Below are 16,721 nucleotides of genomic sequence, written 5' to 3'. Positions count from 1 at the left end.
CAGGGGCATGCACAAAGACATCGGAGGGCAGGGGGAAGGAGAATAGGGGCAGCAAGCTAAGCACAGAGGCTAAGCAGGAGGTCAATGATGGGCCATAGAATTGGGCAATGTGGGGCAGGAGGAGTGGACTGGTACATCATGCTAAATGGAGGGCAGTGGCAGCACATCAGACCATGCATGGCAGGAGGGAGGAGGCTAGTCCATGGATTCAGACAACAGAGGATAGGGAGGAGGTGGATGGGGCAGCAAGCTAACTGTTCAGAGAAGGTGGGTATTAGGAACTTTATTGTTTTTAAAATGTGTGTCTGTGCGAACTACTTAAAATATGAACAAGTATGCAGCATAATCTCACTTTTATTCAGGAAGAAGAGGACGTTTGTGACTGTGACTCTGGCCTCCCTTGGGAGAAACACCCCCTGACCCTCCACCCCCCATCGCAAAATGTAATGCCCGTGAAAAGGGTAGGTGGTTAGGTGGACGCAGTGTTATATAAAGCATAGTCCTGAGAGCATGATTGAAAATGAAAACAAGATATAGTATATGGTATAAACTATGCACCAAAAAGTGTGATATAAGATGAACCGGGGCGTGAAATATATTATGCAATACATTGTGCGCAATGACAGATTAATTGGAGAGCGCGAGATAGCACAGGCACTAGCGCGTGCTATGCGTTATGCGCCTTGGAGTGTAATATGCACAAGGCAGTGTTGTGTAACCAAACTAGTCTCTAAAGTTGTAATATAAAATATGTGCTGGGGAGTGTAACATTGCATATGCACAGTGACAAAGATATGGATCCCAGATTGTAATATGTATGGCATAGCGCTGTCCGTTATAACATAGGCATCGAGGAAGGCACGTTAGATGGGGCAATATAACCAGTGCGAAGGCAAGTGCGGCATGACATATTCACGGGGTGGTGTTACAGTGCACATGGGCTAGAGAGTGTCATAGCATACGCACTTGCTGGTGGAATACAACACAGAGGTGTGTGGCACTCGGTGGGCACTGGTAGGTGTAACACAGCATTGGGCTCAGCCAGGAGCGCGCTGTGACTCTCAAGTGAGGTTTGTCTCCTTTCCAGAGAGTAAAATAAAAAGTATTACACATCCGGCGGTGGATGTGTGTTTTATTAACCGTGAGGGGGGTTTCTTGCATAGTTTGGTCGAATTTTTGTCGAATCCCCTTTGAATGGCTTGGTGTGCGTGTGTATTAAATGTGCCTGTCAATAGCTACCCATCTTTGTATAAATAAACGACAAGGGTGTCTACTTGGAGAGTACCCAGCGGCAGGGGCGCCGGGATTAGGCAGGGTAGGGCGTCAGACACGTCAGAGCTTCACTAGCGGTGTAAATACATTCCACGTGGATTCATTGTATGCATAGTCGCCTTTTAATGAATATCACACAAATCGTCATGGTGATAGGTACATACGGTTTGTCCAGCATGTCCTAGGTGTTTCTATAAATATTTTTTTTTTTTTTAAATAATAAAAAACAAAGGCCGGCCCCGGGTGATGGGGTCCCCGGGGCCATAAGTGGCCTGAGGAGGGGGGCAACGCAGCCCCCCTCCTAAAGATTTTTTTTTAAAAAGGCCATGACCCGGGGGTTGGGGTCCCCGGGGCCAATTAAGGCCTTGGGAGGGCCAAATTAATTAATTTTTTCAGCAAAAAAATTAGGGTGCAGGCCCTGGGGGATGGGGTCCCCAGGGCCAATAAATTAGAAAAAGGAGGGGGGCCACACCGCCCTCCTTCTTAAAAGAATAAAATAAATAAAAGACCAGCATCGCGCCGGAGGCCACGCCCCCTCCTTGCAGCACTCTGCAAACGCGCCCCCTGGCCAGTTGTAAGTTGGGGAATTAATTCCCCTTCAATACTGAGGGTCCCTGAGGGCCAACTAGCCCAACAGGTATCTCCAGTATGCGCCAGAGAGCAGCGTTGCAGACACGTGTTCTGAGGCCACGCCCCTTTTTACACCTCTATGCAACCCAGCTCTGTGGCGCTTACTGGAGGCACCTAGTGGGCTAGTTTGACCCTAGGGACCCTTAGGATTCAAGGGGACTTAATCTCCCAACTTAAAAAATGGCCACAGGGCGTATTTACACAGTGGGGAAGGGAGGGGACGGGGCCTGAGGTGACATGTGCAAACACGCCCTACGGCGCGTTTTAAGTTGGGGAAATAATTCCCCTTCAATCCTGAGGGCCCCTGGGGGCTAACTAGTCCACCAGGTGCTTCCAGTAAGCGCCACTAAGCTGCGTTGCAGAGAGGTGGTCCAGGCCGTGCCACTTTTTACACCTCTCTGCAACGCAGCTCTGTGGCGCTTACTGGAGGTACCTAGTGGGCTAGTTGGACCCTAGGGACCCTCAGGATTCAAATGAACCTAATCTCCCAACTAAAAACGGCCACAGGGCGTGTTTACACAGTGGTGAAGGGAGCGGACGGGGCCGGAGTTAACGTGTGCAAACAAGCCCAGTGGTGCGTTTTAAGTTGGGGAAATAATTCACCTCCAATCCTGAGGGACCCTGGGGGCCAACCAGCCCACCAGGTGCTTCCAGTAAGCGCCACTGCGCTGCGTTGCAGAGAGGTGGTCTAGGCCGTGCCCCTTTTTACATCTCTCTGCAACGCAGCTCTGTGGCGCTTACTGGAGGTACCTAGTGGTCTAGTTGAACCCTAGGGACCCTCAGGATTCAAGGGGACTTAATCTCCCAACTTCAAACGGCCACAGGGCGTGTTTACACAGTGGGGAAGGGAGGGGATGGGGCCTGAGGTGACGTGTGCAAACACGCCCTGTGGTGCGTTTTAAGAGGTTGTTTTAATCCCCTGCCCTATTATATACTAGGGGCTTACAGAGGTCATGCTAATCACAGGGGGACCCCAACGCATAGTGTTCCCTAGTGTATGTAGATGTTTTCACTGTATTCTGAGTGTCTTTTAACATAGCACTGGCTCTAGGACTGGTTAGTCAGACTCAGTTACCACCAGTATCCGTCTGAAAAAGTTGAGGGTACAGGATAATTTTGCAACAAGGCTTCTTTCTGCTCTTCTGTTTGTTCTTTCAGCACGTTATCCTTCTTCCTGCACTTTTCTTCGTCTTTGAGGACTTCTATTGCTTCTTTCTGCATTTCTTTTTTTTCTTTCTGTGCATTTTTTCTTCTTTCTTCACATGTCCTATCTCTGTAGGCATAGTTAGAAATTAGCATTTCAAAAACCTTTGAAATTCACTGAAAAAAACATAGGTTTCAGGCACGTTATAGTTAGGAATGAGCACTTAAAAACCTTACAAATTCACTGAAAAAACCATAGGTTTCAGGGGCGTTATAGTTAGCTGGACTTTTCACTCGTACAAAACCATTGAAATTCCCCCGTTATAGTTAGTTCAGCTGACTATAACTCGCTCGCCCACAATGCACTGCTGATGACGTCACATATTACATCACTCATGACATGGGCAGTGACATCACTCATGACATCACTGATGACATCTCAAATGACATCACTGATGACATCATCCTTGTGATAGAGTGGCAGACCTCCTCTCCCCCTAATATAACCTTTGATACACACATTCAAAAATAGAAACTAAAATTTTCAAAACAATGGACATACCAATACCAGTTACAACAACCTATTCAGTAATTCTAAGATCCACATACACATCCACTCATTCACCAACCGTCCTATACAGTCACTCATACATGTACTCACTCATCATATGTACTCATACACCTATACATCCTGTTACACAACGCCACTCATCCATAGAGTTACTCACACACATAGTCGCTCATGCTAATAAAGAATCAAACATCCATTTACTTGCATATACAGTTATTCACACACCACCACACTTACTTCTACAGAAACTTACACATACTTAGTCTTTTAAACAATCACTTATACAAACACATACTTATTCATACAGGAACTCTTTTAATCTCTCACTCTCACATATACTCACATATGTACACCAATAGTCACATATACTAGTTTAAAACATGTGTAGTTAACTCATAAAGACACTATTGAGACAGTCATTCACTCACTAACACACCCATGCACACACTCATCCACCCATACAGTCCTGCACACATGCTGTCTTCAACACATACAAACAGTGAGTCACTCATTCATGCACCTATGCACTACGTAATACCCCCCACCGAACCATACAGACACTCAGACACTCATACTGATACTCAGAAAACCAACTAATAACCTATATAGACACTCATGTAGCTACTCACCAACCCATGCAGTCACTTATACACAAAGTGAGAGACTGATACAGACATTTACATATTTAAACATTACTCACTAAGCCATGTATTCACTAAGATACACTTAATCAGTCAGTTATACAATCAATTTTTCAAAAACAAATCATCCATTTAGACACTTATATACCCATTTATTCTTCCATCGACCTTGAGATATACATATATAAAACAAATGTAATTTTTAGAAAAACACACATTCACTGGATGATGTCATCAGCGATGTCATGAGTGATATCATGAGTGATGTCATGAGTGATGTCACTGATCATGTGATGAGTGATGTAATACGTGACGTCATCAGCAGTGCATTGCGGGCGCGCGAGTTATAGTTAGCTGAACTAACTATAACGGGGGAATTTCAATGGTTTTGTACGAGTGAAAAGTCCAGCTAACTATAACGCCCCTGAAACCTATGGTTTTTTCAGTGAATATATATAGGTATATATATATATCAATCCAAGGTGCCTCGGATCTTTAGAGACGTCACTCCACAAGGTAGCAGGTTTCAAACCCTTTATTCGCAAGAAGCTGCGCAATACAACTGTTCCAAGAAAAGTCCTGACGCGTTTCGCAGATCACGCTGCTTCTTCATGGGACGGCAATCAACGAGCTCCACCGAAGGGGGAAAAGTATACTGCAACCACCAGCATGCAACTCACCGGAGAGTGCATGCGCTGTGGGCAGATAATGGCTGCAGGTTCCAGTCATTCGTTGATTGCCGTCCCATTAAGAAGCAGCGTGAGCTGCGAAACACGTCGGGACTTTTCTTGGAACAGTTGTATTGCGCAGCCTCTTGTGAAACTATGGTTTTTTCAGTGAATTTGTACGGTTTTTTAAATGCTAAGTTACTTTACGCCATTCGTGGCGTGCGCGCCCACTTAGCGCAGTTCGTTCCGTGCGCGCACGGTGCGCTTCGTGCACCGCGCGCACACTTTACGCAGTTAGTGCCGTGCACGCACGGTGGGCACGTGGTGCGCTACGCGCACCGCGTGCCCACGTTACGCTAGATGGGCCATGTACGCACGATGCGCTTCGCGCACCGTGCGCACATGGAGGACATATGATGCACTTCGTTTTGAAAGGTAATATTTTAATTTTTCGTATATTTTAATATTTTAGTTTAACTCATCGATAATAAGCCATGCAAAATTGGTGCCCTTCGGGCACCAAATGCACACGGGGTGGGGAGAGTGTGGATAATTTTTTTTTTTTCATAATTTTTTACCGTACGCGTACGGTAAGCGTAATCGGCGAAATTAGTGAAAAAATAAAAATTCCGTTTTTGGCCTTGGGGGATCTTTGGGAACTCCTCAACATTGCTATGTGTGTGGGAGCTGTCTAAACAGCCCCTTTACATGTTTTTGTGCTTTATATTTTAAACATCACTCTCAGTGCGAGAGAGAAAAAGGCGGCCGCCGCTTCCTGGTTTCGGCCGATTCGAATGTTTACTAAGATCTAAGAGCCAATCAGAATCGCGCTCGCGCACGCCACCGTACGCGTACGGTAAGCGTACCGTAAGCGCACCGTAAGCTGGCTCAGATATATATATTGATTTAAAGGCTATTTTCTCAGAATCTACTGAACAGATTTACACCAAACCTACAAAAGGCACTTCCTTGACCTGAGGACTACCTCTCTGCCAAATTTCTAGTAATTCTGTTCAGCTGTTCGGGCTGTAGCCCTGTCTAAAGGTCCTATGGAAAAATGCATGGGAAAAACGCGTTTTGGGACCCCCCTTTTATCTCAGCCCCCGCTTGACGAATCCCCCCGAGACTTTCAGGGTAGGAGCGGAGCGTAGCGCCCCACCTATTTTGAAAAATTCGCGAGGATTCGTCGACCGGCGCCAAAGTTATTCAAAATAGAATGTTGCGGATTTCCTATGGAAACGTGGTCCTAACTATAACTACCTACTGGCGACCGCCAGTAGGTAATATATATATATATATACATATATATTTAAAAAAGCTTTATACTTATCTTTGAAATACATTTTCTTTGTAAATGCATGCGTGGTTAAGGCATATGTGTGGGAAATATTGCGTCGTCAACGCATATGCATTGTTAAGAGTGCGTGGTTCTGGTACTGCGTGGTAACAGATGCGTTGTTAAGCCTGTTTCCTGTTTAGGACTGGCAAACAGGCCCAGTAAACAGCTTTCCAGTATATTCAATCCTTTTGTCTCCTGGGTTTACTTAAATTGTCTTATGACCCTTTACCAGAACTTGGCTATGATTAGGAATTCCTGCTAGGGTTGGACTGGGGAACCAAGCTCAGCTGTGGAAGAAATGGTCAAACAAGCCCTGCTCCCTTATTCCTCTTGAACTATATATCACTTTTCATTGATCCATTCACTCTCTCTCTCTTGCCTTCTTCCCTCTCTCTTTCTTCACCCGCTCTGATGGATTTCTCTCTACCTTCCCTCTTCCTCTGTCTATTTTCTTTCCCTCTCTTGAAACCACGCCGTGCCTGCAGCAATTAACCTCAATTACCCATGCGTAGATGGGGGAAGTGATTGAGACACCAGAAGCAGCCATGAGCTTTCTAAACTGGAGTCCAAGAGCTCCAACCCAGCTCCAACCCAGCGGGGAAATGGCCAGTGGAATAAAAGACCAGTCCAGCCCTTATTCTCACACCATATATATAAAATCTGTGAATACATGTTTACATCTTTGGCAGGCTAGTGCACCATTTCTTATTACCTTACAGATTCTCTTGGAGGTCATGTAGTTTTTATGAAAATAATTAGATTGATTATATTTGTTCTGGCATTGCATGTTACTTTACGCGCATATTGAAGGGCCTTACTCTATTCTTCCTCATTCAATTCCATGCCGATTTTGTCCTCCCATTCCTCCCTATTAAATCTTAGGTAATGAGTGGTCTGCACATGCACTATTATAAACTTGTGGCTATGCACTACTATAAAGAGGAATTGCATCACCTTGTGGGATTTCGATTCTGTTGTATTAATCCCCACTGAGCATTAATGGACCTGATAATTTTGGGATATGTCAGGAAGTGGATAAGTGGCAAACCATATTCCGCCCTTAATGTCTATAACGTTTTTAGCACACCAGTTTCAAAGCAATCTCCTACGGTGGTTATAACTAAATACATGCCTCGACTATAGGTGTGCTGATGAATCCCTGAGTTTATGGTAGACCTGCCAAAGGCAAGCCAGGAGCATATTCTGATGTTTGAGATGTGTTCTACACACCTTTCTTCCAGCATTTCATTGCTGTTTGCAATAATGTTGATGGTTTTACTTTCCCCTTCTGGCTTCCCAGGAGAAAGGCAACTATGTGGCTCTGAGTTTGGTCAATACTGCTTCTTGTAAGTTCGACCCATCTAAGCACTTTGCTGCCCATTGCACGCGTGATACTAGATCATAAAATACAAAGCTCGGAGCTCCCGACCCCTCTCATGGACAGGCAACTGCAGTTTGCTTAATGTTTCACTATGCCTTTCCTCCCCTAAATCAGGCTCTTTGGTAGGGAGTCTAATTCTTAACAGTAATTGAGTGGGACTTAAACCGGTATATTAGTAAAAAAGTAAAGAAGTATAGATAGCATGACCATTTTGAACAGCGCTATTCTATCTACCCATCACAGATACTTTGAGGGTTTTCCAGAATTACAAACATCCCTTTAATGATCTTAATATTGCTCCAAGATTTCCATCGACAATGTCTTTTTCATTATAATACACCCTCACCCCTAAATAACAAATATGTATGTTGTTCCCAGACAATCGTATGATCTATCAAGGGCTGCCTTTCTGCTCCCTCCCTAGAAGTTGGAAATGCACAAGTTGGACCAATTTATCATAAGTCAAGATATATTTCCAAATACATCTATCTGCTGTGTTGTCATTTCTGTCCATTTTACCCTGTCTTTAAAGAACAGAAGCTTATTAACCGTGTGAAGCTAGATGGTGTTTATGCCATTCACTAGCGGTATGGCGCTCTCAAATCTCAACAGCTCTGCAAAAGTCTCCATAGCTAATGCAAAAAGCAAGGGGAACATGGGCACTCTTATATAGTTCCACAATATATACTTCATGTGGTAGAAATAATTGTACCACTTCTAGCACTGGCTGTCAATCCATATACAACAAGGCAATCCAATGTGCCCAGTCACCCCTCCCCCTAAATCCCCATGCACTCCAGGCTCTGTAGCAGATATTTTCAGTTCAGGACGTCATACACATTTTCAGTTTGATTGACACTACCGTAGTTTTCTAATTTAGAGTTTGATTAATTTAATCCAGCACCCTGAACCATCTTATAATATCTACAATAGGTGTTGCACAAATCTATAAACTCGTTCTTGTCCTTGTGTATTAAATACTGAAGGCACAGCTATAGCTGTTTCGAAATGACTTTACTACGAATCTCATTGTTGACATTCAACATAAACAGCAGTCTACAGGATGTTCTGTCCCGTAATTCTCTGTGAGCTATTGAGAGAGAGACTATTGAAGCTTCCCTAGTTGTGACAGGCAGAATCCCCTTTACCAGTACTCCTAAATGCATTCTAGCTTGTTGCGATGCCAAGAGGTTAGTATGTATTTGGCAATATTCTGCTAGCAGACTGTCTGTCCAAGGAAGTTTCCATTTAGCCAGGTCTTTAAGAACTTCTCCTATCTCTCCATATTGTATTGGAGCATTCATCACCGCCTACATTTCCTTTGGTATCTGCTTTAATGCTGCTCTCTCAAGGTAGTTTTATGTAGCATTCATGCTACGTCCCTGTCTTTCACCGTATGGATTTAAGAAAAGAGTTGTTGATTTCTTTTTGAGTATACACCACTGATCCCCACCTAGTTCTCACTTATGCTATAGGTGCATTCCTCATGTCTGGTTTAATTTGCTGTGTCTGTCTCACAATGACCCCTGCCATGTACTTAGAATCATTGAGGCTCCTCAATTTCTCTACTATTGTGACACATCTATCTTTTCTTCCGTAAGTAGATGATATCTAGTGTAATCAGTAATTACTTCTAGTACAAGTTACGGTATACTCTTGTTCAATTCAATTGACTCCTTTTCCATAGCTTTCTGGAGCTTTCTAGACACAAGCCACTGCCCCAATACAATAGCCCCAAATCATAATATTAAATGCCCCTGCCCTGTTAATTGATTACATGCTGCTTCCTGGTTCACTCTGAAATAACTACATAATGTTATCCTCAGTGATTCTGGTAATGCTCCATCCTCTTTTGTCTAAAGATCTTAATGAATGCATAGTATCTAATGATCCTATTTGTCTAAGTATCCCACTAAATTTTATTTAAGAAACTCAGTTGTACCTAAGGCTCCTATTGAATGTTGTCCAAATTACTCGCTGAATCCAGGATATCCAAGGATTTTCTGAATGGTGTTTAAAACTTTACTGTACATCATCTAAGGAACACTCTGAAATGTTTTCTAAGACTCTTCCTGAATGTTCTCCAAGAACTGTTTGAATCTTTTCTATGAATTTTACTGAACGTTGTTTAAGGATTACCTTGCCAATAATGTGTCCAGCTTTGAATGAAAGAATAAATTACTTGATTGTTCGACACAGGAAACAGCCTTTACAGTGCGGTCATTACATTGCGTTCCTTTACAACGCGGTTGTTACAATGACCATGTTGTTAGAACATGATGCCTTTACATCGCAAGTCATTAGATCGACTTGCTGTAACCTAAGGAATAGTATAATTTACTATTCCAACACCTTCCCTACTGTTGCGCAGGATGTAGTTGGAATAGTAAATACTATTCCTAAGTCCAGCGCGACCCCTACAGCAAGTTGATGTAATGACTTGTGTTGTAAAGGTATCGCATTCTAACAAGGCAGTCGTTGTAACAACCGCGTTGTAAAGGAACGCAATGTAATAGCATGCGTTGTAACATGCTATATTCGTTCGCCACTGAACCTACTTATTTTGTATTTCATTAAAATACTTTATTTTAACAGATTCAGCTAAAGAAAAGGGCACGTCTGAGAATGCAAAATTCTTCTGAAAAACTTGACCATTTGGCACAGGGGTCATGGCTTGGCCGGCTAGTAGTGTTAGTCTGGTCCTCATGTTTTAGATACAGTAGTGAATATCTGTTATCCATATCCTTATATTGTGTCTTAACATGGCCCATACTGGGAAATATACCTTGAGACTACTAGGTTTTTTAAAGTTAATAACATTAGCAAGATTCATACATATGTTGGCTGGTGCAGAGTTGCTGTAGCTGTGCAGGTATATAATTCTAAAGTTGTAAATGTGCTGTGGTTGATTTATGCAGCAGTATTGTCATTGTAGGTGTGCAGTTTAGAACGGTATTGCTAAAGACAGTTGTGCAGCTGCAGTGTAGTAGTCCTACAATTGCTCAGTTAAAGTATTGCAGTTATATAGCGGTGGAGGTGAAGAGATGTGATGTTGTAATTGAGCAATTTGGTAGTGGTAGTCTTATTATGAAGTTATAATATTTTGGTGGGATTCTATAGATGGTACTTTCTGCAAACAGAAGAGAAAGTAGAGACAGTGAAAAATGACAACAGCAAAGCCCCCGTTTCATCTGGCCTATAGGGGGAACAACCTTTACAACGCAACTTTTACAACGCACTACCATTACAACGCATTTTTACAACGCATAATCCATTACAACGCATGATATTACAACGCATGACACTACAACGCATTTTTAAAAACTACCTTTACAACGCATTCCATTACAACGCATACTACCATTACAACGCATACCATTACAACGCATAATATTACACTATACTATCCAACACTTACCCTACTGATGCACCCCCTGGAGTTAGAATAGTAATTTGTACCCCTATACTATCCAACACTTACCCTACTGATGCATCCCCTGGAGTTAGAATAGTAATTTTTACCCCTATACTATCCAACACTTACCCTACTGATGCACCCCCTGGAGTTAGAATAGTAATTTTTACCCCTATACTATCCAACACTTACCCTACTGATGCACCCCCTGGAGTTAGAATAGTAATTTTTACCCCTATACTATCCAACACTTACCCTACTGATGCACCCCCTGGAGTTAGAATAGTAATTTTTACCCCTATACTATCCAACACTTACCCTACTGATGCACCCCCTGGAGTTAGAATAGTAATTTTTACCCCTATACTATCCAACACTTACCCTACTGATGCACCCCCTGGAGTTAGAATAGTAATTTTTACCCCTATACTATCCAACACTTTCCCTACTGATGCACCCCCTGGAGTTAGAATAGTAATTTTTACCCCTATACTATCCAACACTTACCCTACTGATGCACCCCCTGGAGTTAGAATAGTAATTTTTACCCCTATACTATCCAACACTTACCCTACTGATGCACCCCCTGGAGTTAGAATAGTAATTTTTACCCCTATACTATCCAACACTTACCCTACTGATGCACCCCCTGGAGTTAGAATAGTAATTTTTACCCCTATACTATCCAACACTTTCCCTACTGATGCACCCCCTGGAGTTAGAATAGTAATTTTTACCCCTATACTATCCAACACTTACCCTACTGATGCACCCCCTGGAGTTAGAATAGTAATTTTTACCCCTATACTATCCAACACTTTCCCTACTGTTGCACCCCCTGGAGTTAGAATAGTAATTTTTACCCCTACACTATCCAACACTTACCCTACTGTTGCACCCCCTGGAGTTAGAATAGTAATTTTTACCCCTACACTATCCAACACTTACCCTACTGTTGCACCCCCTGGAGTTAGAATAGTAATTTTTACCCCTACACTATCCAACACTTACCCTACTGTTGCACCCCCTGGAGTTAGAATAGTAATTTTTACCCCTATACTATCTAATACTTACCTTAAATGTAATTTAATATTATGCGTTGTAATGGTATGCGTTGTAAAGGTAGTATGCGTTGTAATGGCAGTGCGTTGTAAAGGTATTTTTTAAAAATGCGTTGTAGTGTCGTGCGTTGTAATGTCATGCGTTGTAATGGATTATGCGTTGTAAGTGCATGCGTTGTAAGTGCATGCGTTGTAATAGTGTGCGTTGTAACGTCATACATCCGGCCTATAGTGGTATTCCCGAGGGGATACCGTTCTGAGCCATTCTTACATTCCTGGTGACTCTGGGCCCAGAATTATCGGGTCTGCAAACTCTAATAATTCTAGGTCTGTAGACACTGGGCCTGGATTTTAGAGAAAGGCTTTGGGGGCTGTGGACAGCTGCTGAGCCTGGCCCCCACCCACACTCTTAAATCAGCATGATGGGAGCAATACATGCTCTCCCCTAAACTTCTCTGCCCTTCCCTCGCACCCACATCACAGCCCCAAAAATACCACCCAGCACATATAGCACCTGTTCTAAAAAGGGGGTGGCAAATGTATGCAGATTTTCGCCTGTTATTTCTCCTAAACAAGAGAAAGAATTGCTAAATTGGATCTGGTACTCGCAGGACTGCGTGTTATTCCCCCTTGTAATCCTTTTATTTAGATTCAGGGATATCAGCCAAAATCAAAGATTCCATCCTATCCTTCTCAATCCAAATAACAGACAAACATATCCACAGTTCAAATTAATTTCATATTTCACTATACTAACTCACCACTAATCCTTCTGGGTTCCGGAGTAGTGTGCTACTTGGACGCCTCATCCAAGGTAGTAAGCGCTATATAAATGGAATTACAATATGATCCCTCCGGTATCCCCACACCTAATTCCTCAGATCTCATAATGGGTGCCCATGTGTTTTCAGCTGTTGACTTACCACCTTACTCTTTTAATGGTACACCAAATCTGTAGAGATACGCAAAGGATTATGATAAAGCAACTGTACTTAATATACACATGGCAATGGTGATGGGATTGAGTACTTCTCCCTGCCCTATGTAGGCATCAATACAGATGTTATCTTAAATGGCACTAAAGAGTAATTAAGACTATCCCTAAATGAGGTGCTGTTTATTGTAAAATATTTGCTGGCACAAAATCAAGATAGTCTCACCATAACATATATCTATCTTTTCTACAGGTAAACTACACAAAGTATGTCGCTGTAAACCTGGCAACGTCTCATCCTCATTACGACAGTGCTCAGAATACAATCAACATGGGCACATCCATAGGTGATAAGGGGAAAACGAAATACATTGTTTTTAAAATTCCTTCCGTCAACCCAGGTAAGTAATATAAATGTGTAACCTCACATAAAGTTATGTGCGGATCTCCAACTGGAGGCTACCATGTATAAACTTGTTTGAGGGACAGAACCACACCCGCCTGTCACTTCGAAATATTTACTGTACTAGTAGTGGGATGCCTGACTCCATAATGGCAGCCTGCAGAATGGCACTGCCTGTATCTGGTCTTCAAGTATGCAGTATTTCATTATAGACAACTGGCTGCAGGCACTGCCTCACTCTTTGCTATCTGCGTGTTAAAAAATCTTACTTTGCAAAAAAGAGGGGACAATATACTCAAGCGTTTTTCAAGAGCTGGGAAAATTCTCCCAGCATGGGTCTGTCATTATAAAATGCAAACAAATATTCCTGAGTAGCTGGGCATTTTCTTCAATTTCCTTGGGAGCATTTATGCTGTCCGCGACCGCTATGATGCCCATGGGAGGTGAGGACAGCACTAATGCCTTAGAAAGAAGGCTCATCATACTTAGTGGGAGTTTTCTGACATTCGTTAAACTGGTTTTCATGCATGGGGATTTCCTAACAGTGGAATCCATTGTGGCTCTGGCATCAGGAACACCGGACATCCCCGGCTTCTAGTTGAGACAAGAGGTTCGAGAAGTGGGCCAACGGTATGGATCCCAATTTTTGCCAGCTGGCCTGTTACAGCCAACCTCTAAACAAGAGTCCGATACTAATCTACTTTCTGAAATTTACAATAAAAGGCAGTAAGTAATGTCTGCAACTAATCCACTGAAAGAATGCAAGAGTTTGCCACAAATTATTCTGGGACCTGCGCCACTCGAAGGAGTTTCAGTTCATTAGCTCTTTGAAAAATAAATGTTTCATTGAGTCAGGAAATTATTTTTGTATGATCTGAGTGCGCGTACCTAAGTGAAAAGTTAATCTAAGATGACAAGCCATGGCTGTTTGGCAGAACCTTACATCTTTTTATTCGATGCATGGGGAACAACCACCACATGCAGTGGAGAAGTAGGTCCTTAGAGGAAAACAGCTATTACTTTATTTAAACAACTTCGCGTTTTCCTTTGCAAATTAACATTTAGCGCATTAGGGTTTGAAGAACTATCAAGCATTATGTAGAATATGGGATTCACCTCAAAGTTTTAAAGTATATATGTTCCACGTGTTGGCGAGCATCAGGAAGCATGCTCATTGGCTCAGCCGTGCTTGTCTCTTTACACCCCTGTGGCAACAAGATGATGTGTGTTCCAATGCACAAGGATAAATTACCTCGATATTATGATATTTCCCTCCAGAATTACTTTTGTTGCTATCTGTTGCAGTGATTGTCATGGATCTACACTGTGTACACAATGTATTAGGAAAGTATGTAATATATTTGTTTATTTGATTTTTCATAACAGGGTCAGGCCATAAGAGAATGCAACACAGCACCTGAAGTGTCCAGGAAATTGGGGATAGGGGGTAGGCATGGAAAGGTGGCTTAGAGCCTTTTGGGAGAGAGGAAGAGGTGATTCTTAGGATACTTTTGGAAGGATCTTATGTGATTATTGTGCAGATGCAATGAGACATCCATAGGAGAGCAGATGTAGCCAGTTGGCCTCACCTTGCATCTTAGAGGACTAGGGTCTAATCTCCGCTCTGACACTTGACCAGCTCCAAGTGGTCACAAATCACAATGCTATGGAGAAGTGTCATGTTTTCCCAATAGCGCTTGCCCCATTCACTTCTTTAAAAGAGAAAGTGAAATAACAAGAAAGAGTGTGTGTGTGTGTCCTCTGTGAGGTTATTTTCCCACCATTTGCCATTCACAACCTAGATTTTTCACATTGCTGTGCTACGAGAGCACCTCAAATTTGAGATGCGCTACCTCCAGCAACAGTGTTTTCTGTAAAGGGCTCTGCTGCCCCCTAGAGTTCATCTCATTTCAAAGATAGGGCTTAAAATTGAAATGAACCCTTTGTTTGAACTGCTTAGTGGCCAACATGTGCATTACAATTATGAAAAAGACTATTCACATATACCGAAGAAGAACAAAATGATGTCGGTCAAGCTGTGGAAGCAAAAAATGGCAGATTAATTCATGCGATTAGAATGATGAACATTAATTTATATGATTGATCTTGACCAACATTTAAAGAAATCAGATTCTACTTACAACTGAAATCTGTAATATTGCTAGTGACATTTACTACAACCTAAACCAGTTTAACAAATACATTACCCAACTGAAATCAATTAAGTTCTTAGAGGCACTTAAATTTATGAGGTTTAAGAGCAACTCTAGTCAGTGAGATTTTATGTGCAACTGAAATCTTTGTGATTTAAAGCAGTTAAGATTATATCACATGAATCAGTTAGATTCTAAGTGCAAGTTTGCTTACGCATTGTAGCGTTAGTCCTTGTGTGTAGTTCCAAAGCTTCATACAAGAGTACTTTGGGAATAATTGTGCCATATATGAAAATGAGTGCCTGAGCAAAAACCACTCTAAAGCGGTGGGAAGCCAAAATACTCTACATGCGTGGGATTAATAAAGTCCTCATTCACTGTTGTGATACCTATCTCTCCCATTGACTAACACTGGGTTATTACATTTAATAAGTGCTAACTTTGGATTGTGAGCTAGTAGAAATATACTGTTTACACTCAAACTGTATATAATGTAAAATCCTCTTTAATGGTAAAGTTAAATTGTAAGTTAGAATTATGAAAATGCCACTTTTAGAAAGTTGGTATTTTCTTGTCCCAACCATTTGCACCTTGCACCACTGTCCTGGGTCACATGCCTGTGAATGGCTCTGCTGCTGAGATTTGTGTATTACTTCCAGCAAATAACACAAACGGGGCTTAAGTGTGGACAGGATGAGCCAACCTAGCAGGATGACTTGGAGGTGGCTGTACCCAGCCCCACTTACACTTTAAAGCCTTTACCTCTTGCAGACAGAGAGAAATCTGACACCAGGCTTACCCTGCCTCTTGTCACCCCCAGACAGTGTGGAGTGGAGCCTTGACCAGGGTACGGAAAGAACTTTCCAGAAACAGATGTGGTGTAGGAGAGGAAATCCCCTCACACATAGACTGGCATCAGGTATAAATATTGGATCTCCAGAGTCACTCTTCAGAATGCTGTTGGACCTGTGGAATTTACAGAAGAAAGACTACCCTGCTCCCTGAGGACTGTCCTGACACTTGAGGGTGTGTCTTGCTGCCTGACAAGGAAGACTCTACCTGCTCGCCTTCATCCCAGGCTAACCAGAGTGCCTCCAAGGTTCAGTTGGC

At 42.5% G+C, this 16,721-nt stretch overlaps 1 protein-coding gene across 1 annotated transcript in view; it reads left to right on the top strand.

The window, feature by feature from the left end:
- Nucleotides 1–16,721, top strand: part of BCO1 (beta-carotene oxygenase 1) — a 172,507-nt gene that overhangs the window by 53,332 nt on the left and 102,454 nt on the right. Inside the window, exon 5 of the mRNA XM_085639534.1 lies at nucleotides 13,309–13,456. Coding sequence (XP_085495660.1) covers nucleotides 13,309–13,456 — 148 coding nt within the window. The remainder of the gene's footprint in view (nucleotides 1–13,308; nucleotides 13,457–16,721) is intronic.

This window comes from Triturus cristatus, chromosome 12 (genome assembly GCF_964204655.1).
Source record: "Triturus cristatus chromosome 12, aTriCri1.1, whole genome shotgun sequence".
Taxonomy (NCBI): Eukaryota; Metazoa; Chordata; class Amphibia; order Caudata; family Salamandridae; genus Triturus; species Triturus cristatus.
The sequence above is the reverse complement of the archived record's forward strand: the minus strand, read 5'-3'. Positions and strand labels throughout refer to the sequence as shown.